This window comes from Phasianus colchicus, chromosome 3 (assembly GCF_987193195.1).
Source record: "Phasianus colchicus chromosome 3, bPhaCol1.hap1.1, whole genome shotgun sequence".
Taxonomy (NCBI): Eukaryota; Metazoa; Chordata; class Aves; order Galliformes; family Phasianidae; genus Phasianus; species Phasianus colchicus.
The window spans coordinates 45,694,973-45,717,933 of NC_143438.1; the positions used below are offsets into that span (position 1 = coordinate 45,694,973).

Sequence of the window (22,961 nt, forward strand, 5' to 3'; positions counted from 1 at the left end):
TCTGTTTTCCCCCTGCGTGGGTGATTTCCACAGCAGCAGCTGCCACAGCAGCCTGGAACAATGCTTCTCTGACCTTTACCTGTATGAGCCTTGTGCTTTCCAGCTGTCATTTATGGACTAAATTACACTTCAGGTTGAGAGTTCTACTTCAGAAGGGAATTGTTGTAATTCAGTTTTGAAACTTATAACACGTGAGAACTAAATGTAGTGTTTTTTTAATCTGTTTATGCACAGTTTATAGCTGATCTCTAGTTAATATTTTCTATATTGTACATTCCTGCTGAGCTTGTGAAGCTGCATTTCTTTCAGTGGCTTCACGTTGAAAGAACAAACATGGCTGAAAGAAAAACTAATTAAATTATCTGCATTTTCTTTACAGTAAGGTAAATTCCAGGACAATATTGCTCTGTATATTTATTACTCTTGAATGCAAACTTGAATCTTAGTTGGCACTGCAGCATGTAAGGGATTATGGCAGGGAAAGTTTACATTTTTCTGACTTAAATCTGGAACCAAACTATTGTTTTCCTCCAGGTTTGTAAAGTGAAAAACAATTGCTACATTTACTCTCACACAAAAGCCATCACGTTTCAGCTGGAAATTCGACTGAGAGTTTTCGAAAATGGCCTGACCTGTCAACACAGCACTAATACTTACATGTTTCCATTTGGGTACAGTGCTATCTGATTCTTTTCCAGATTGGAAATACCATCTGATAAGAAACCCAAAATAGCCCCCTTTTTACTTAAACTGGGCTGACTGTGTTCTTTTTCTTGTTGAAGAGAAATGAATCTTCCAGGAGATTCCAAATGCTGTTCATTGGGGAAAAAAAAAAAAGCCTTGTTTTGTCTTTCAGGAAAGGTCTTAATAGTAGGATGTATGTGGGATGCATCAAGAATCTGGAAATATCCCGTTCAACCTTTGACTTGCTTAGAAATTCATACGGAGTAAGAAAAGGCTGTGTATTGGAGGTAGGAGACATGGAAGTGTTATGATCTGATTCTTACTGTTGTTGAACAATGAATACTAATGTTTATAAGGAATTTAGTGAGTTGAAATTGACTTGTCTTGAAAAATTCTAGGCAAATTAATATATATTTGAAATTATTTTTTCTTACTGGGTGCAATAGCAAGACAAAGTAAGTAATTATTTCTCTTATTTGTAAAATAGCCTATTCGTAGCGTGAACATCTTGAACAATGGGTATATCGAGTTGGAACCTAAGTCCTTAAGTCCAGAATCAGAACTGATGGCAACTTTTGCTACAAAGAACAGCAATGGTATTATCCTTGCTGGACTCAGTAGGGGACTGGAGAAGCGACGACGCAGACAAGCACATTTGGCAAGTACTGAAAACAAACACTTTTTAGTTTTTTGTCATTTGTACTTCAAAATATCACATCAAATTTCTGTGAGGGTAGAAGGACAAAGAGTACAGAGATTGTAGCATGATGGAGGTGAGGCATCTGTTAGCAGAGAACAGTTGCAAAGATGCAGAGTAGGTTTTCAAACAAACAAACAAAAAAAACTGCACATGAAATAAATACTGAAAATTATTTTCCACTTTTGTTAGTCAGAATTACTTACTGAAGCATTTGTAGTGAACAAAGAACTTATATCTGACTGGCTGTTCTAGAGCTCCTAGAATTCAGTGTCAAAGTGTTAGCAGGAATGCTAACCTGCCTCTTTCTATTTCCTTCCTCTAAGCAGGGGTGTGTGGGGGTAAAAACAATCCCCTGGATTTTTAATGTGACCAGAGGAATTTTTCATGCCTTCTGTTAGAAGGCTTTGCATTCTGTGAGATGTTGATGCCACCTAGTCTTTCTGTTTCATTATAGTTTGTTTAAAAGAAAGCTGGAGGTAAATTTTTCCATACTATATTCTGTTTAAACAGTGTTGAGTGACAGAAAACTGAGTTGTAGTTAAAAAATAACTTTCTGATTAAATCCACAGCCCTTCTTTTCCATTATGCTGATTGATGGTCATCTTGCAGTGCATGTTAATGCTGGAGATAGAGCAAGTACTAGAAAAGTAATTCTTAGGTCTGCTAATGGAACATACAGTGATGGACAAGAACACTCTGTCATCCTAATTCGGAATAAGAGGTACATATGACTGCAAACAGTTCTACCTGTTTAATTATTGTATGCCCTTGTCAGATCACTGCAATCTTTGAGAAGCTGCCTTTGAGAGCTCATTAGGTGGAATAATCATGTTGTGTTTTCCTGCTTTTACTGGAGGTGTTCTGATTTATATGGTAATTGTATACAGCACACAGCCTCTGATTAAATTGTATTTAAAAGCTCCTGAAATCTCCAGGCAGCTTGGCCACTTGAGTGAAGTATGCTTAATAGTATTAGAAAAAAATATAGCTATCAAAATAATTTGGAAAGATACTCGACAAAACCCTAATCTGAACTGTTAAAAATTATCTAAAGAAGGTCTTCTAGTATTTTCTTCTGGTGTTGAACGAATTACTGAAGTTATGGAATCTTACTTCTTAAAACAGCATATTTCTTAGGATGAAAAGAATGTTTCTGATATGAAAATCCCTGAGGCCCTCGTTGAATGTTTTCTCTACTTTATCTTTTTAGAATCATAACTGTACAGGTGGATGAAAGTAACCCCTCAGAACTGAGGCTTGGTTCATCAGCAGAAATGAGTCCCATGAACATTTCCAACTTCTATGCTGGTGGCATCCCTGCAGGAGAGGGCTTCTTTGGGCTAAAAATGACTGGCTCCTTTTATGGCTGTATCAGCAATCTTATTTTTAACAAGGAGTAAGTCAGAGTGGTAACTTCCATGTTCTGGAAAACTGAACAGCAATTAGTAATTATATTTTGAAATTGCTCTCCTGACACTGTTAATTTGTCTGTTTTTTTTAACATAAGGCAAGTGTTATACTAATAACCTGGCATCATAACATGGCGAAAATGAATACTGATTATCAATAGCTACATTTACAAATAACAGTAAACATGTCCTTAATGTGTATATGGATGCTGCACAAAGTACTGCTCTCTATTATAGTTTCATCTGTACGTACAGATCCTTCCAAGAATATTTTCTATTAATATTGTTATATGGGCAGTTATTTGCCTATTTTTTTTGTTGGACTTGATGACTTAAGAGGTGTTTTTCCAATCTGAATTATGCTATTAATCTTTCTGTTGTGAAAGACCTTGTGAAGTACTTTCCATGTGCTTGAGATTTCAGCTCTTAATATGTAGGTTTTTTAAAACACAGACTTTTGGATTTCACCACTTCCATGAAGTATGAACATGTGGATATGGACAGCTGCTTTTTGTCAGAGAAGCCTAAAGCAGCCATGCAGCTAGAAGACATGGAGATTCAGGCTGAACTACCAGTTCCCCTGAGACCTCCTACAGATACAAAAAAAGTATGTATAACAAAGCTCTGTTGCTTCTTCTAGGAAAAGTACTTGGGTAAAAGTTGCATTTTTAGCTTTGTGGAAAATTTTCAAAGCAAGGACTGTATGTATTTTCTTCTGTAGTATGTAGTAGGAGTAGTCCAGTGAATGCTGATTTGAATTGATTATTTCCCGTGGAGAAAAAAAATATGAGATAAACTTGTGACGCAGTCGGTTGGCCTTCTGAAAGGGAAATTTAGCTAGGTTTATCATGGTTCAGGCAGTAACACCGAAAAGAGAAGTGGAGTGATAATCTTTCAGCAGAAGGACTTGACTTTAACTATTATCTTCAGTAAGTTCTTGCCAAAGTAATTCCATGCTGAGATTTGCATTAGCTGAGCAATTTAGCGTTTGCATTTTTCTGGTCACATAGATACAGTCTCTGGTCTGTATCAAGGGGGAGGCACAAACCATTATAGTGAGACACAGCACCTGAATGCAGCTTGTATGGCACCTGTTTCCTCTCACACAGTCCCAGTTCCCAAGGCAGCATCACATTTTCCTCCTGCAGCTGCACATCTTCATGATGAAGTGTTTCCAGAGCATCTTGAAATCATTTTTATGTAGCAAAAGAAAGCAGGATTTTATACATTTCATACAACTGTGGCTATAAAAAGAAATAAACTATCCTTCTTAGAGCTAAAGTATGGCTTTGGCTCATTCTCTGTTACTTAGCTCTTCATTTCCTAAATCATAACAAAAATGTACATTTCCACTAAATGGGAAAATATTTCTGCTAAGTCTATAAGATTTTAACTGGGATTTTACTGTCTTCTAACATTTGTTAGCAAACGGGCTATCAATTAGGAGAAATGGTTAATGAATATATCGCAAACTATAAACATTTCTTAGTAGAAAAGATTGGAGACATAGCTTAATCATTACAACTAGTCCTCTCTGATCAAAATGGTGGCTTGAAAGGGTTAGGAGTTTAGCAAATTGATATTACTGTATATTTTGTGGTTATTGTGGGGCCCAGTTTTTCTTCTTACAAAGATCAGAGTAAGCATTTTGCCATTCAGCACTGCTGGCAAGCAGCTGATACTGTACTACTTAATAAAGTTTCTTCATTAACAGGTAGCTTGTGCAAAAGATGAACTGCCTGGTTATGTTCAAGGTGCCCATCAGTTTGGACTTGCCAAAGGCAGCCACTTGACGCTGCTCTTCAATCAGACTACTGTCAGGAAAAAGTGAGTATATCTTAGTTGCACATGCACATAGTGTGTTATTCTCTAATGAACTACAAGAAGCGTGAGGGTGGCTTCCATGCAGAATCATTGCATTATGAGCCATTGAAAATGGCCCTTACCTCAATTTCTGTGATTTCTACATGGAAGAAAGTATCACAACCATTGTATCATAGTGAAATGTCTTCCTCAGGTTTGTGGTCATGAGTTTATCAGAATTCTACATTTTTTTTTCCCCGAGTCCTTACTGGTCCCTGCTTCTTTGGGTGAGGCAGATAACATCTTACCCTCACTGGATTTCTGCAATTGTACCTTGCACACCTGCTTCATTCCCAAAGTCACCAAAGGAGCTAAGACTTCTGGGAAGAATTGCTCTGTAGAGACTAATCTGTGATATGGTCTTTGTCACACTCATTTTTTTTTTGAGGCCATCAAAACAAAGCCTGCAAGCCTAAGTTCTTTCAGCTTACAAAACTTTTGCAAGCATAAGGAAAAGAACCCTTTCCTTTTTTTAGCCCTTGCATTTTAACTACTGAATATAAGAACATTGCAGAGGTTTGATGTTATGCAGTCCTAACCTAGCGTTTCTATAATATATAAATAGCTTTTCCATGAATAACTTTTGGGGTTCCAGAGTGCAGAAACTACTCCTCTGTCTTTAAGTTTTCGTCTGTTCTCAGTCTACCTATTTATATTCCAATAAGCCTGGCTAAAAGTAATGGGATTTGTTCCTTCCTTGGGGCAGTAAGCAAGCCTGCAGTCATAAACAGCTGAGCCTGTGCCTCTTAAAACCTAGCTCACTGTATACTTTTCAAATTTCTAACAGGTACAGCACTGATTTGTATTATGAAATACAGTATAGGTCATGCCTTCACAGAACACGATGCAAATTCTACTTTTCTGCCCTTTGTAATAAAAAAAATGCTTTCATAAAGTTAAATTGGTTGAGGCTGTTCTCTACCTCCTGAGCATCTTCTTGTGAGTGCAGAATAAAATATGTATTATTAACACCGAGTTTTTATTGTCTAGGCTTTCTGTCCAGCTGAATCTCAGAACCTTTGCCTCCAGTGGCCTGATTTACTACATGGCTCACCAGAACCAAATTGATTATGCAGCCTTACAGCTTCACGGGGGACAGCTCTATTTTTCATTTGATTTAGGCAAAGGAAGAGCAGTAGCTTCTCACCCTGCTGTTGTCAATGATGGAAAATGGCATACGGTAGGTAGTCACCAATTTTGTACTCTGTTTTCTCTTCCCTCATGTTACTGGGATGTCTTTCCACTGCCTTTCCTGTATAATTTCAGTGTTGCAAGGGCAAACAGGTTTTAACTCAGTCATGAAACCATTCAGATAAATGCATAATTAATTCCTTTAAAAATTATCATTAGTGATGCATTGATTCCATCCTCCAAGATTCTGAAATTATTTAGGAGTAAAATAGCTCACCCACTGTGATAATAATGCATAATAGTCATCTTCACTGAAGAAGAAACTGAGAGGTCTAAAAATCCCGATCTTTTCCACAGAGAGCTTTCCATGCACTGTGCTACCAAAGACTTGCAACTGAGTGTGGGACAGGGTGAAACTGGCTGTAGAGTTTCTCCTTTTTCCCACTTACCACTTAATGCTTGAGTGCTAACAGTGCTAATGCTAATAGGGAATTGTCCTGTATTGTGCAAAAAGAGAAAGGTAAATATTTTGAATCAGTGGAGGCTGGAGGGAGAGTGTTTGGCATAAGGCAAGTTCTGGGAGGAATTATGGCTGTAGATTTCAAATAGCATGTAGCATGTAGGGCCTTCTGTACAGAGGCTCTGTGTGAGGCTCCATCAGCCCAGTTCCTCTGAGCAACCCAGTGACTGTTGGCTCTGGCTTTCTGTGCAAGAAACATCTGTGATGTCCGCTTAAGTTTTAAAAGCAGCTCACCACATTAGTTATCTTTAGGGTAGATGAGGCTGACAGCATTCATCCTGCTAAGCTTCCCTTCACTTGTTCGTATGTGGAGCCTTACCTCCAGGAAGTGGCTTCTGGGGGATAAGGTGATTGATGACACAGAGTGCCACTTTTCCTCAGCACCTGGGGAATCAGCAGAGTTATTTTTGGTTTTCATATATAACAAGTAGAATAATAAACAGCAAAAGCTACCAGAGAAAGCAAACGTGAACTTCTGTTAGAGAGTGATAACAAAGATAAACTCTGCTGCCTACCCTGAAGGGAAGAACACTTCAGAATTTAAAGCTGTGTGTTTAAAATTGAGCATAGCTACATAAAAACTCATACTCACACTATCAACTTTATAAGAGATGAAAAGATTCTGTATGAGAGCTGATCTTTCTTCACGACAAATGGCAAAAAAAAAAAAAGAACTTTAAACTTTTTTTCTGAAATCAAGGCTGAGTCGCACCTCTTCACAGCTGAGGATGATTACTGTACCATCAGTTGAAACTAGCATGCTTTCCTGCCAAAAGAAACACCTTTCTTTCCCTTTATGCTCATATCGCTCTGCTGTACTTCTTTATTTCCTTACCAATCCAAATGTTTATGAAATCTCATGTGGAACCTGATTAGGATTCTGAGTGTGGCTGCAAGTAACTGGAGAAGAATAAATGGTTAGCTGATTTGAGATCAGTTGTTATCTCAGCTGCAAGTGAATAATCACTTTCATGCAGAGAAGGCACAGGATTATGAATGAACAAGGTAGAACTGGAAAGCTTTTTTTGGTCATAGCAAACTCAGCCACTGCCCATCATAAAACTGTATTGTAGGAGCATGCACTCCACAGAGCTGAGATGGCTCAGCTGGTGGGCAGCACAGTGTTACAGGCAAGCACAGATCTCTACTTTTCCAACTCAGTAACTTACTCATATCCTGAAGCAGTAAGCTAGTGATTTTAAATAGTAGTTGTTAAAACATTAAAAAAAAAAACTGGGACAGGGCAAACCATAATCATTATAGGCCCCTGGGGAAGCAAGAAAGGAGTTTAGGCTGCTCACTTGCATTCTGAAATGGCCTCAGCCTCTGTGAATTTCATGGGATTGACTTAATATTATAGTGCATGCAAGCAATCTAACCTTTAATAATCGTATTTCTTCCTTGGCAAATGATGACTAGGTAACTGACTCAGCTTATGTTTGCACGCTCTCATTTTTTCCAGATAAGGACAGAATACGTTAAAAGAAAAGGTATCATCATTGTGGATGGACAGGAATTGGTATCAGTCAGTGCCCTGGGAGATGGCAGCACTTTGGATGTGGAGGGCAAGCTGTATGTGGGAGGACTCCCCTTAGACTATGTGGCGAAGAATCTTGGGAATGTAAGGTTTGGGGAGGGGTGAGGGGGATTACTGTCTGACAGTATGAAATATTAGAATGGGTATACTGCATCAAACACATCTGGTTTAGTATCCTGTCTCTGACAGGGGCAAAAAAAAAACAAAGAAAGAAACAACAAAGAACGTAATGACTCTTCACTGAATAAATCTTTCTGGCTTTCTGGTTTAGTGATTTTAGCTAGAGCTGGAACCTTGTGTTTTATTAATAGCCCTTAATGGATTTTCTTTTTTTTCTATCAACCTCTTTGTTGAAAACAGATAAACAATATAAATTCTCACGTTCAGTAGAAAAGTATGACCTAAAACCTCAGAAATTTTATAACCTAAATCCTGTTGGATTCACATAGGAATTCAATGCCTTAAATATCTCCAAAAGACTGCCTTTAGCTGTTAGAGATTAAAGCAAACTTTTTAAGCATGCTTTTAGAAGGTATTTTTTGTCACCTTCCTCCTTGTGCTACCACTATCCTAGGGAGGATTCTGGTGTTGATAGCTGTGTTTCTCAATTCTGATTATGCTTTCTTCACCCTTGCTTTTTAATTGCATAGTAGGGATAATTTTGAATATGCAATTACTAAAAAAGATAGTGAGAAATTCTAATTAATCTTATTGCTGAATGGAACTCTGTTGATCCATAGTTGGAAAGAGCCTTAGAAAATCATGATTTACATATGAATTTGCTAAACTGTATTTGAAGTGTCTTTAACTGTTGGGTACATCCCTCCTCAAATTCAAGAAAATGCAATTCTTTCTGTACATTATGGAGAGCATATACTGTGTTCCTTTGTAAGACACCGTGTGCATTTTCAATCTTATAAAAGTAAACGTGATAAATAAAAATGTAATTATGTAAATATTTTAGATCCTGCTGTGTTTTGTTGTTAATTTACAGTAACCTCAGGTGAATCACTAAAGACCAAAGCAGCAGTTTTTATTATGCATTAATTCCTGCATTTTGGTATGTCTAGGTGACTCACAGCATTCCTGCCTGCATTGCCAGTATGACAATTAACAGCAAGCAACTGGACAAGGAGAGCCCTGTCTCCATCTTTGCTGTGAATAAATGCTATGCAACAGTGCAGGATGGCACATTCTTTGATGGAAGTGGTTTTGCTGCTCTTGGTAAGTGTCATTAGATGGAAGCAGTATCTTAGTGAATTAGTGCCAATGAAAACGTATCTGTTTTAGTCCTTGTTGGAAGTATACATAGTTAACATGCCCTGCGTACATATTTCTGAGTCCTTTAAATCCATGTGCCCCAAAGTGGCCATTTTTGCATAGGGTTAAAGAGCTGATGACTCTGGGGAAAGAAAGAGATCCCTTTCTCTTGCAGCTGATGCTCATGTCATGTTCATAGAATTAGGCTGAGTTCTGTTAAGGTGTATGGAGACAAAAGATGCAGGGGAATTGTGAAGTAACATGAAGGACTATATTTGTTTAAACTCTTGACTCTTTCTCCAGCAAATGAGATAAAATGTTTTAAATCTAAATGAAAGAAATGAAACATATTTGGGAATGTTACTTTTCCAGTGTAAAATGTGAATTTTGATTTTGGACAATTTACTGTGGAAAAACTTTAAAGAGTTTTTGCAAAATCTTTTCCCAGCAAAGTAATTAGTGTGCTTTTTAGGTCTTTTAATGACCACATACGAATGCTTCTTTGAATTGTGAGTTACAGTTCTTTCATTAGAAGCTTATAACTTCTTTTCAGTCAGAGAAGGTTACAAAGTCCGTTCTGATGTGAACATCACGCTTGAGTTTCGTACTACAGCCATGCATGGGGTTCTCCTTGGAATCAGCAGTGCTAAAGTTGATGCCATTGGATTGGAGATTGTAAATGGCAAGGTAGGCTGCCCTGTGCTGGCATACTCATTTCACAAGGCTTGGTAAAAGTGGGAGGATTGAATGGTTGGGTACCACTAAAGAGTCACCACTGAAATGGAGGTGATGGAGGCAGAATGTCAGAACCAAATCCCTGCAGAACTAGTATGGGACAGACTGTAAGTATCAAAGCTTGTCATCATAATAAATGTGGGTTTAGCAGAAGTCACTGGAAATTTCTGCCTTTGTAATTGTTGTAATTCATGTTAGTGTGAAGCCACTGTGACCTCCCATACTAGATATCTTGTATGTTAGACTGAATATATTCCTTTCTTGCTGTGTAATACTTTTTCTGCCAACAAGCTGAACTTGTTAAGCATATTCTCCCATGTACAAAACAACCTGCTTCTCTTCTCCAATATTCATGAGCAGTATCCTGGGCAATTAACTCTCTCTCTGTAAATCCATTGGTCATTATGCTCCATAAGCATTTTAACAATCAATACATAGTGCACCACTCATCTCCTGCAGAAAAAAATTGCTCTTAAGTATTTGCTTTCCTCAGAAAGAGCTCATTTTTTATTCAGTACTTCCTAGTTAGAGATAGTGTTAAATATGACTATTTCTATAGAAGCTACCTTTTCAGTTCATATTTACATATTAATCATTACCACAGAATTCTAGAAATGTCTACTGCTTTGAAAAATAAAGGGATGAAATAAATAAATACACATATTGGTAGTAGTAAGTGCTTACGATTCATTCCCTTCAGCTAGATACAGCAGATCTTCTTTCAAACCTTATGTCTCTGTTTCTATGAGAAAACTATATTATTGTATTTGTTGGAAACATTGAAATCCTATGTGCACAAACCTAGCCACAGATCATTGTATGGATGGATCTAAGTCTTTTAGATTTCAAATATAATTCAATTAAGGACTCACACTCTATCAAAGTAAACATTAGCTATGCATAATTAGCAAACATTTATAAAATGGAAATATCTGCAGCAGTATGATTGTGCTTTTATCTAGATAAATTAGTTCATCTATTCTTACTTCATATCTTTATTGTCATCTGGCTGTTTATGCAGGTTTTATTCCATGTCAACAATGGAGCTGGCAGAATAACAGCTACGTATGAATCAGGAATTGCAAACAGTTTATGTGATGGAAAATGGCACAAGCTTCAAGCAAACACAAGCAAATATCGTATCTCACTGATAATTGATGGGAATTTGGTTCAAACTGATAATCCTCACATTCAGTCAACATCTGCAGATACAAACAATCCCATTTATGTTGGAGGTTATCCTGGTAGGTACAATAATATTTCTTTTTCCTTCTCTCCCTCCTGTGTACTTTCTTTCCTAAGAATCATCCCTCTCTCCTCTATATCATAAGTTCATGACTGAGTTATAGATCTTAGTTACCATTTTCAATGTTGTTACTGAGACCACAGTGTATTAATGGTTGCATTCTATCATGGTGTAGGAGTTCATTCAGCTGTTGAGTGGGTTCCAGAAATGAACTGAATGATTTCACTTACCTACACAAACCTGCTCCTTAATTTCTGAGGATTACTTCTGTGCTTCCATGTGGTTTGTCTTTCATAGTATCATAGAGTTCATAATATCGCTACCTGTATATGTTCAGGTGCAGTTCACTTTTCCCTTTGCATTCATAGAATGGCTTATACTGAAAGGGACCTCAGACATCATCTAGTTCCAGCCTCCCTGCTTCCCTCTAGATCAGGCTGCCCAGGGTTCCAACCAGCCTGGCCTTAAATGCCAGTAGGGATGGGACATCCACAATTTGTCTTCGCAACCTGGTCCAGTGCTTCTCTGAATAAAAAATTTCTTAACATCTAAGCAAAAAGTTTAAAGACATTCCCCCCCTTGTTCTACCATTATCAGACTGTAAAATGTTGGTCTCCCTCCTTTAAGTCCCCTCAGGTACTGGAAGATCACAATGAAGTCTCCCCGAAGTCTTCTCTTCTCCAAGCTAAACAAGTCCAACTCCCTCAACCTTTCTTCACAGTAGAGGTGCTCCAGCCCTCTGATCATCTTTGTGGCTTTCCTCTGGACCCACTCCAATAGCTCCACATCCTTTCTGTGGGCCCCAGTTTAGACACAGTACTCCAGATGGGGCCTCACAAGGGCAGAGCAGAGAGGGGCAATCCCCTCCCTCTCCCTCCTGGCCACCACTCCTTTGATGCAGCTCAGGATGCAGTTTACCTTGCAGCTTTTTGTTTGCTCATATCCAGCTTTTTGTGTATCAGGATTCCCTAAGACCTTTTCTCAGTGAGTTGTTCTCCCAGTGTGTACTCATACCTTGCACTTGGTCTTGTTAAACCTCATTAGGTTCTCATGTGCCTTCTTTTTGAGCATGTCTAGGTCCAGCTGGATGGTGTCTCTCCATTCCATTGTGTCAACTGCACCACTTAGCATGGTGTCATCAGCAAACTTGCTAAAAGTATGCTCAATCCCCCTGTCTATGTCATCAATAAAGATGCTGAAGAGCACTGGTCCCATGATGGGCCACAGGGGCAGACCGTTTCTAACTAACGAGGACCTGAACATAAAGCTCTTGACAACAAACCTCTGGCTATGATCATCCAACCAGTTATTTATCCATCTACTAGCACAGCCTTCAAATCTACATCTCTCCAATTTAGAGATAAGAATGTGGTGCCGGACCATGTCAAAGGTCTTGCACGTATTCAGGCTGATAACATCAGTTGTCCTTAATAGGTCTACGGGTGTCATTACTCCACTGTAGAAAGGTCTCCAGACTGATCAGACATGATCTGCCCTGGGTGAAGTTATGTTGACTGTCTTGGATCACCTCCTCATCTTGCGTATTCTTCAACATCTCTTTCAAGAGGACCTGTTCCATGAAGTTCCCAGGCATGGACATGAGGCTCATTGGCCTGTAGTTCTCCATGTCTTTGTTTCTCCCTTTCTTGAGTATGGGAGTGATGTTTTCCATTCATCTAAGAAAAGTTTCAATAATAATACTTTTCCCGAAGTACAATTTTCTGCTTTATTTTGGCTATTTTTTCATGTCAGGGGCTATGCAGGCAGAAGTCACATTGGAGCAGAGGCACATACATTCCCCTTGCATATTTTCTTCTAATTAACTGTTTATCCATCATACAGTGATGGTAATAGAAAAAAATACTGACACAGAAATTATATAACTGGAATACTTTTAAATTTTATAATTTGTTTGCCAGTAATTTGAGCCAAGACAATTTATTTATTAAGACAGCTGAATTTGGATCATTGTGAGTTTAATCTTTCTGTACTCACACACAAATGTATTTATTTATAGCCTTTTAAGGATTAAATCACTGAGGCTTTGTATGGTTTTGAATATCCTGTACCTTTAAACATATCATCATATGCTCACGTAAATTTGTCTCTGAAACAGCTGTTACCATTTTTTTTCAATTTAGATATTTCCATTTATGTGAAAAGAGAGATGAAGTCTGAAGGGTGAACTCACTTTTAAATGTTTGGAAAGCTTCAGGGACAATAGCTTAAAATGGTACAGAGCCTTCTGCTGGACAAGGTTTATGAAAAATGAATTAATGCTAATTAAGTGGATCTTGATTAGTATAGGTCTTGCTTGAATACCAAAGTAGTCTTATCAGCATTTTGTGAACCTTTTTGTAAAATAGGGTAACATGATGATAATTATTCTTTCAGTACTTCATCCCTTAAGAATAAAGTTCACTGAGAAAAGAGAAATTCTTTAGTTATGTGCTGCAGAAAAGTAGAGTAAAATGTTTCACAGGTTGTATAGTAAAAAGAGTTGGACTCTATACCAACCTCATGTTTGATTTGCCAAGAGAGTCATGGCTATGTATAACTCAGTTATTGCTGACAATTTCAATTTTTACTTGAGAAGCATCTATGTAAAATGACTTTCCCCTCTCTTTTCCCTGCTCTCATTTTCCATTTTCCCTTGAAGCAGAATAGTCCTGCAAACTCTGTATAAGTTATGCCAGTGTATGGCTCATGTTTGAAGGCACCAGTACCCTTCCATAGATCATTCAAACATGATTAGAACTTGCAGCTCATCTGTTATTATTTTTCTATCTCATTTGAGAGGGGAAGCAATTAAATAATAACCTGAATCTTTGTGTTGTTTCAGTTCTTTGGTAGTAGATTCTACACAGTTCATTTTTGTTTTTCAGGTGATGTGAAACAGAACTGTCTCACAAGCAAGAGCTCATTCCATGGGTGCCTGAGGAACCTCATGCTAACCAGGGGCCAACAGGCTGAATTGTTTGACTTCAGCAGAGCTTTTGACCTGCGTGGAGTCTTTCCTCATTCCTGCCCCGGAGCTCAGCAATGAACTGAACAAAGCCTGTCAGGGTTAGACAGGGTGTTTTTGTTTATCAGTTGTTTTTCATTCTCATTTCATAATGGAAAGAATTTTTTTCCCCCCCTTTTTTTTTTGTGAGAGCCTGCATCTCTTTGATCTTCTGGTTGTTTTTCAACTCAGGTCATCTTTTTTTAGCCAGAAACTCTATGTCTGTATTTAACTAGAATTTTTCTAAACAACAAATACCTCTACTACAATATTTAGCGGCATTAATTGGATATTTTTCTTTTGGGAATTTTTGTTAATCGGTGTTTACAATATGTGTTCTCTTGATTACTTGACAGTATTTCATTTTATTATGTATTGGTCGTTTTATGAACAGGTAATAATGTTGAGCCACATAATAAAACTACAATAAACTGCATTATTTCATGTAATTCAATTGTCCATATATTTTATTCAGAAGAAAAAGTCATAAGGTTGTGGAGTGGAAAGTACAAGTGGATTGAGTCCAGCAGAGGGAGCAGGAGACTAAGGACATAATTTTGAAGGTATCAGAGTCCAATGAAGAGAATTTTCTTATTTATAATTTATATAGTAGCTCTGATCCCTTTTCCTTCTGCTCCAGTCCTCCTGGCCCTCAGTAGCTGCATTGTTGAAGAGGAATATGTTTCTGTTTATGCTTTCATTTGAGTGGCATTTCTGTAGTGCAGAGAATGTGAAATAATGTGTTGGTAAAGAAACTGTTGGAGTCTGGTTTGGCAATAACTGTGTATTTTGGCGATGAGAACTAACACATATCTTCTGGGAAAACATATTTCTTACAAGGCAGAGGGAAACATGTTTGATTCCTTGTGATTCCTATTTTGCAGGCCAGCAAGCAGATCTGAATTTTCCTGTCGTGTCTGCCTCCATTTCAAACATGAGGCTTCCAATAGTTGTGCTTGAGCTGGTTTTGGGGGATACACACTCAGTCTGACTCAAGTAACGACATCTTTTGATACACTAACTGGACCACTGAGTGGTGCTGAAACTTGTCTGGTACTTGAGGATGGATCTGTAATAAATATAACTCTTTATGAGTCACTTCCCTCTCCTTTTTGTTTTTGAACCAGCGGGATTTTTGCTCACAACTTGAGCTTTTAGTAAGCATTTTTACAGTTTCTTCTAAAGTGAATTTTGATCTACTTGTAGTAATTAAAAAATATATATATACTGGCTCAAATAAACCTGAGTTATCAATGATTTCAGTGAGGTAGGATTCCAAGCAGTGTCATCTTGTTTCCTGCTTTGGCGTAGACAAGAGAAGGAGCCCCTGGTAAAAGAAGTGTGCCACTTAAGCAGCTATGGGTGTAGTGTTCAGACACTGTAACAACACCATTATCCTTAGGACAGATTTGTCTGCCATTTTTGCAATCTCTGTTGCCTGCTTCTGTCAGAAAATCATGTGTTTTAACTTCAAAGAGATTTTTTTGTTGGTACTGTTTTTATTTTTGACACGAATACAAATACAGTGGACACATTCTGCTGTACAAGTACACTAATATGTGGGCTTACATCGACAAAACACGTAACATTATAAAAAAGACTGTAAGGAAAATGTACATGCAGACATTTTGCTTTGCTTAGTGGCATTGTATTATTTTCCAGAGGAGACAGGCATTAGTGGAAAGCCATTGAAAAATAAAAACTGAAACACTGTTTGTGTTTGTTAACCACAAGATGTGATCTAATAAGGTTCACATTACAAGCAGTCATCGAGGCAGCATGGTTTGGATAGTTTTGTCCATAGCCTCGAATATTCTTTTTAATATATAGAGGTTATTTCCAACTCTTGCCCCCTATAGCAAGAAACATTTTATCTATGTAAAAGACTAATACAGAGGTATAATTAATAATAGAAAGCTTTGGAATATTAAACCTCTAAGCCAAAATATTGTTCCTGGAAAATGGGAAGTGAGGTAGTTTTTATTAAATGCAGATGCAGACACATTTGCACACATGACCTTAGCTGCGTGAACAGGTGAGAGCATTCCAGTTTGCTTCCAATAACTATTTCTTGCAGTACTCTGTATGTGTGGACAGATGAAATGCTGTCTTTCTAGAACCACGGAATATATGAATTGGAGTATATAAATGTTTGAGGCATCTTTGGAATTTGTTGAATAAGTTTCTTCCTCCTTGCTGCCACATTCTGATTAATAGCTTTTGCATACACTGCTTTTTTTAGGTGACAATATTCTTACATCTTTGTTTTTAATTTAACTACTGCTAGGAGGAGCAAAATTCCAGGCTCCCCTGTCAGCATATTGAAATCTAAGACCTAAACTTGAAACTCACATTTAAAAATACTGGTGAGATTGTCTGCTTTGCTGCATATTAATTCAAGTTTGTGTACCACACCAACATGACACAACTTAATGTTTAACAATATTAACCGCAGTACACATGGATCATTAGGTTCATTTGTATCAAAAAAGTATTGTGCCATTCTGTTTCAGCAACAGCAGGTGTTTGGCCATGCTGTAGTACTTGGGGTACTGCTTGGAGAGTTGAGGTTATCTGCTTATGTGCGTAACTCAGGAAGTTACAGGCAACCTTAGTATAAAACAAAGGTTCACAGAATGTATTTCATTCCCTCAGATTTGTCCTTCCTAAGTTGCAAAGTGGTAAAAGGTAAAAGTTTTCTAATAACCCCTTGTATTCAGTGCTGAGAACAATGATATTTAAGATACGTTTTTCATGAAGACCTCATTTCAGGGTCCAGAATGCACAGGTCCTCTACTTTTTCTTTCCGTGTACAGAACTGAGAACATGGGCTGAGTGGGAAGATGCTGAAAGTCAATGTGTTTGTCCGAAGGTGGTACGATAGAAAGAGTTGCCTTGTTTGCCATTACAAATTCTTTACCTAATGTTCAGACTTTCCATATAGTCAGAAAAGCTTTTTTGTTGGTTATAAATACAATGATGCTTAGCATTTATGTTATGCTCTTTGTTTTCAAAGTACTTTCCATATAAAATCCCTTTGCTGTGTTTGTCGTTCCTATATGGATATTTATAATTCTTGCTCTGCTAGTGAAGCTGTTTGGCTGTGTCTGAGAGCAGAATTTGACTCCAACTAATTCTCATATTACCTTTATAAGGAAAAGTACTCATCCTGTAGTAAAGCTAAAATAGGAGGGCAGCACAGCAGAAAAGATTGTCTGTGATCGCAGAGGGAACTAACTGGAATCAGGAAAAAAGCACATGACAAAACATTAATTTCCTAGGCCTATGAGTAAACCACAGTTCTACTCTCTCTCTTGTATACTTAAAATAAATAGTTGTCAAAATAAGTAGTGCATTTTATAACAAAACTGTCCTAGACTTAGCCTGGCTGCAACTATGCACCCATTAGTGTTATGAAAAAGAAAAACAATGGGAAGTTAAAAATTATACACATTTTAAAGTACACAAAAAACCCATCAACGCTTCTAAATTTCGTATTTTATCTAAAGGAAAAACAGTAAGACAGGATCTGCCCTCTGTAGACGTTGTTGCTGGTAAGAGTGCAGATTAGATGTTGATTTCTTTCACTGAACACTAAGAAAATTAATCACTGCAGATCCCAATTTGCTTTGAACCAGACATAGTTTCTCAAATTTGAAAATCATCATCATCGTGCAGCTTCAGCAGCTCGTCACAGCCTACAAGGTTTCTCTATGACACAGTATAACTCTATGTTCACCTAGAAGACTTGGTTCAGAAGGCTTTTACATTGCTAGTTGGTACCTGAAGCATCAGCTTCAGCCTCATCTGTGTGTCCAGATCGTGAATGGTACGAGCTGATCACAGTGGGTGAATTCACTGTGCAACACGTCTGTGTGATGATGGTAACACTGAAGTGCATTTGAAGGTGTTCCCATTCTTTCGATAAGACAAAGATGAAAAAATATTTGCTGTTTTATAGAGACTTGCGTATTTCCTACTCAACAAACATACTTTATTTACATAAAGTATAGCCCAGAACCAGATGGTTGGGTGAAGAAGGGTGCTCACCCTAGTGACTGGCTGCCAACTAGGCATTGACTATACTGTCAATGCAGTTAGAACCCACTGTTCTCTTGTCACTCTACATGTTTTCATGGTTGCTGCATAAAACCAGCAAAAGTAGCTGTAGTTTACTATGTATTTGTAGAAACCCTAGCACAACTGAGCCTGGTTTGGCTGTGGCCTTAAGGCCCCCATTGTGAAAAAGAGTATTAAACCCCTGCGCTCGTTGGAAGCTTTTTCTCTGTGCTGTGTCATACAAGATCTAGATGAAGATCTTTTTCCTTAATGCAGCCGAATAGTATAAAAATTGCTTACATATTGAAGCTAAAATAAAAGAAAAATAATTAGGTTACAAATTAAGAAACTATAACATTTAATGAAAAAGATGATGTCCGTAAGTGGCACCATTAACACATAACTCATAGTGTGGCATTACACAGATTTAAATCTGAGCATATTAAGTAAAGGATGGAGCCACAAAATATGTCTTCTCACCTACCATTCATCTCCTTAAGCTTGCATGTGAGACAGGGGAAGGACGGAGAAAATGGTTTGTGGTGCTACAAATGCACACAGTAACAAGATCCAGACACATGGTTCCAGAAGACTGATAGTAATATATACAGTGATACATATATAAAGCAGTACAGCTGTCTACACAGTAGTTCTTCCCCTTGTTTCCCTCCCTCCCCCAGCACCAGGTACTGATGAGGAGTGATTGAGAGATATAAATATTGCAGTAATGCACTCTGCACAGGTTTATTTTCAGCAGAAATGTTTGATTTTGTCACGTGGCTCCTTCTTGGCACTGCTGCAGGTTGAAATCCTCTGTTTTGCACTTGACAGATACCTTCTCCTTGAATGTTTTGTGATGCCTCTGTGTTACACTGTGGTCGGTAGTGTTTCATGCATCTTCGGATGCCACTGGATTATTTCCTCCCACAGAATCCATATTCCAATGCCAGGTCAGGAAACAAAGAACTCCATATATGATGGGCTATTTTCTGTGCCTCCGTACCTTGGTCTGTCCTCCTCAACTCCTGGGCCATCTCTAGCACAAGCACAATCCATAGGAAAGCATAATTGATGTGCGGCATTCGAATGGTCCAGAAACTGGAGTGATAATTCTTAATATCAAAAGTAGTACATGATGAACATCTGTAGGACAGTATGGTAGAAAGGAATGATATCCTGTAGGTAGCTACCATTTTGTTTTCATCACTGACAAGAGGCGAGAGCTTCTTCAAATGACAGCTGTCCATTTGGCCTTTGCTGCAGCCTTGTGCTTCAGCTTGCTTTTGGTTTTATCACCCATTCTGCCTGAGGATTTGCACGGTAAACATCTAAAATGTATGCATCTGGATCCAAACAGTGCTGACCTGAAACAAAAATTGAAAGCCACAAATCATATCGTGTTTTGAGTGCACTTGGCAAATAGGATAGAGCTATGTTAAAATATCCTTGAGTGCAACTCCAACGTGCAAAAAGTGCTTTTATTTAGAGTACCCAGCTAGTGTCTTGCCTGGCTACAGAGAGCAGCCTGGGTAAATGTGCCAGAGATATTGCTTGATGTGATTCATAATTCACTTCCACTTCCAGGCAGGATGCTTTGCATTACTGAGTTCTAGATGTGGCATTTAGTCAAATGTTAAACAAATATTACGGTTTCTCTATAACCATTAACAACACTGTTACTGCTACTGGGCTGGAATTAAAACTCTGACTTAGCTTCTGCTCTATTTTTAAATGCTCAAAATGTTGTTCTGCAAACTTTATGTTCTTATCCACATAGGAACTTGCAAGATAAATGCAGTCTACAACAAAGTTTTTGAGTTTCAAAGTCTGGAAGATTGAGGGTTTCAGTAGGTGGAAAATTGTAGGAAAACAGGAATTGTCTTTGCTGCGTTTGCCACAATTTGCTTTTCACACAGAAAGAAGTGTTTGGTGCTTGTTAATTGGATAATAAGGTAATAAACGCTTGAGTTAAGTTGATTTGTTTTGGATTATATTGGATTTATGCTGGGTGATGCAGCCATTTAACTGGTGAGGTTGTACTGCTGTGACACAAAGGATTATGGTAAATTTTTTGTCCAGTTACTTAAAATGTCATTAGGGTTCTAATGATTTATAAAGTAAAAACTTTACAAATGAATTAATGCATGATCAGCTTTATAAGATACCTTCGAATATCTAGGATTATAAAAATAATTTTAAACTAGCATATCAATTAAATGTTCAGATTTCTTTTTCTCAAGAGCATGTAAGGAATACTTGAGATTGCTTCAAAAGGTCTTATGATTCTCTCCTGCATTAACATCTCTTGGCCATCCTTTTTAGTGAGACAAAACAAATCAATAAGCCAGTGAAGCACTGGATGAGCATATCTTCAATAATAAAGAGTTTGGTTCTTGACTGCTTTTGAATAAGTCTGTAGTATTCTGTAATAATTTTACAGAGATTATTTAGAAACGACAGGTTGTAGATTGGGCAGAGAAGAACCTTATGAGATTCAACAAGGGCAAAAGCAGTGTGCTACACCTGGGGAGGAATAACTGCATGTACCCCTTGCCTGGGGTATTAAGAGTGTGGCCGACAGGTCAAGGGTGATAATCGTCCCTCTCTGCTCTGTCCTGCTGACGCCACATCTGGAGTACTGTGTCCAGTTCTGGGCTGCTTGGTTCAAGAAAGACAAGACAAATTCCAGAAAGAGTCTAGCAGAGGGCCACAGAGATGATTTGGGGGTTGGAGAATCTCCTTCTGAGAAAAGGCTGTGACACCTGGGACTGTTCTATCTGGAAAAGTGTAAGCTGAGGAGGGATCTTATCAATGCTTATAAATACCTAAAGGGAGCTCAGTGGATGGGGCCAGGTTTTTTTACTGTGATGCTCAGTGACGAAACAAGGGGAAAAGGGCACCAATTGGAACACAGGAAGTTTGAACATGAGGAAAAACTTCTTTACTGGGTGGGTGACAAAGTGCTGGAACAGCTGCCCAGAGCGGTTGTGGAATCTCTTTCCCTGGAAGTATTCAAGATCTGCCTGGCCATGTTCCTGTGCAACCTGCTGTAGGGAACTGCTTTAGCAGGGGGTTGGCTGAATGATTTCCAGAGGTCCCTTCCAACCGCTGCAATTCCATGGTTCTGTGATTCTGGGAACCTAGAAGAACTGAGCTTCATCAAACAGCTGATTAAAGACTGAGAGAATCCAGAATTTCAATATGAAAAGAGAAAGGGGAGGGTCAGGACTGTTCAATATAAAATTAAAATCTATTTTTCATCTTTAGGCCAGGAACCCATGTGGCAAGTCACTGTTGTTATTACAGAAACGTCACTGCATAAAACGCAGAAGAATAACTCACTACTGCAAGTAATTTACAATATAAATAAAGTATACATGTATGAATACAAATATATTAGACCCAGATAGGCAGAGGTTGAATTCTCAATTCTGTGTTTTTATCTGTAAGAAGTTAACACTTATTAAAATGCAATGAGAAAAAAAGGAAAAGACCAGTGAGAGAGGTAAAATATATTTGTAAGAGGCAGACCAAGAAGCTCTTAACCATGGAAAATGCTCATTTGTGAGTGCGAGAGAGGTAATTGAAAGGTCAGATGAGATTGGCAGGGCTGCAGCAGCCACGGGGGGTCCTGCTGGGATCTTGCCACCACGTCACCCCATTCCGCGGGGTGCACCCCCTGCCAGCAGGCATTGTTACATAAATTTTATGAGACTTTGGATCAGTTTTCCTGCAGATGGGCAGGAGAGAACCAGCTGTGTGAAAATAGCACTGATCTGGGGTGTTTTAGAAGCCTAAGGACATTCGGAGTCAAATTTTCAAATAGAAGACCTACCTATATTTCCTCCAACTTCATGTAAACTTTGGATTTGGCTTCTCACATTCTGTGACAATCCACGGCTAGGAGAGAAAACAAGTGGTTTTTTTTGTTGTTTGTTTTTGTTTTTGTGTGTGTGTTACAGCCTATCAATTGCCACTTATATTAAGCAGAAATTGATATTTTCCCCCTCTTCTCATGAACTTACTTATCTAAAGCAAGGACTTCAATCAAACAGAGAATATATCTGCTGTAGAGGTGTTTTGCCATGCAGGGTTAACTAAGCTTTCTATTACACTATTTATTGTTTATTTACAGAACAGAATTAATGCAATAATGTCAAAAGATTCTGCAAGAAAGACTTCCAAATGCAATCTGCCATTTCCCATAGCAGTTAATAATTATCACTCTCCATAAATAAATAAAACCATGAATGTTTTATGGGCAGATATAAGACGGTTTTGTATTCTTTATGTGGTATGCCTATAAAATGTATGTTTTTGATAGTGTCATAACAGAGGACAGGCTGACTCTGTGTGGGAGCCAATTATTAAGTAGAATATAAAGAAGAAAATCAATAGTTAAAATTTCCTTAACTGACATAACCATAAATTAGCAATTTTGGATTGTAAAAAGAATTATTGTAACACAATGAAACTCTGAGAAGAGGACAATGTATTCATTAATGGTTCTGGCATTATTATTCAGGAAAAACAAAATGTTCTGTTTTACCCACCTGTTTTCACAGTGGAATCGAGCCAGGATGTCTTTGGCTTTTGTTTGGCTGTTGAGTTGAATTGCCATAGAGACTTTTGAATGCAGTGGTGCATAAACTCTTATCACCCCCTCAGGTATGTCAGACTGCAGGTATGGAGGAAAAGTGACAGCTCCCTAAAGTCAACATTCAGTAGAATAAGTTTGAGGCACATATTCTAACTCCATTCAGAAGCAGTTCTGCAACTCTTTAGATACTGCTTGCAAAAATCACTGGTAGGG

At 38.1% G+C, this 22,961-nt stretch overlaps 2 protein-coding genes across 7 annotated transcripts in view; one reads left to right on the forward strand and one right to left on the reverse strand.

Annotated features, from left to right (window-relative positions):
• Positions 1-15,184, forward strand: part of LAMA1 (laminin subunit alpha 1) — a 101,725-nt gene extending 86,541 nt beyond the window's left edge. For 3 of the 5 annotated variants that reach the window (XM_031588936.2, XM_031588937.2, XM_090137390.1), the window contains exons 52-63: positions 857-971; positions 1,172-1,342; positions 1,954-2,105; positions 2,595-2,780; positions 3,247-3,400; positions 4,508-4,620; positions 5,647-5,836; positions 7,770-7,928; positions 8,915-9,068; positions 9,658-9,791; positions 10,861-11,083; positions 13,971-15,182. In XM_031588936.2, the coding sequence (XP_031444796.2) occupies positions 857-971; positions 1,172-1,342; positions 1,954-2,105; positions 2,595-2,780; positions 3,247-3,400; positions 4,508-4,620; positions 5,647-5,836; positions 7,770-7,928; positions 8,915-9,068; positions 9,658-9,791; positions 10,861-11,083; positions 13,971-14,131 (1,912 nt within the window). In that variant the 3' untranslated portion in view covers positions 14,132-15,182. Of the gene's footprint in view, positions 1-856; positions 972-1,171; positions 1,347-1,953; positions 2,106-2,594; positions 2,781-3,246; positions 3,401-4,507; positions 4,621-5,646; positions 5,837-7,769; positions 7,929-8,914; positions 9,069-9,657; positions 9,792-10,860; positions 11,084-13,970 lie in introns of those variants that run through there. The other 2 variants (XM_090137391.1, XM_090137392.1) reach the window with 2 other exon arrangements.
• Positions 15,185-15,555: 371 nt separating this feature from the next.
• The window catches only part of ARHGAP28 (Rho GTPase activating protein 28), a 74,112-nt gene continuing 66,706 nt past the window's right edge, over positions 15,556-22,961 (reverse strand). Inside the window, exons 14-16 of one of the 2 annotated variants that reach the window (XM_090137393.1) lie at positions 22,702-22,826; positions 21,984-22,048; positions 15,556-19,512 (exon numbers count right to left, since the gene is read on the reverse strand). In XM_090137393.1, coding sequence (XP_089993519.1) covers positions 19,421-19,512; positions 21,984-22,048; positions 22,702-22,826 — 282 coding nt within the window. In that variant the 3' untranslated portion in view covers positions 15,556-19,420. Of the gene's footprint in view, positions 19,513-21,983; positions 22,049-22,701; positions 22,857-22,961 lie in introns of both variants that reach the window. The other variant, XM_031588935.2, reaches the window with a different exon arrangement.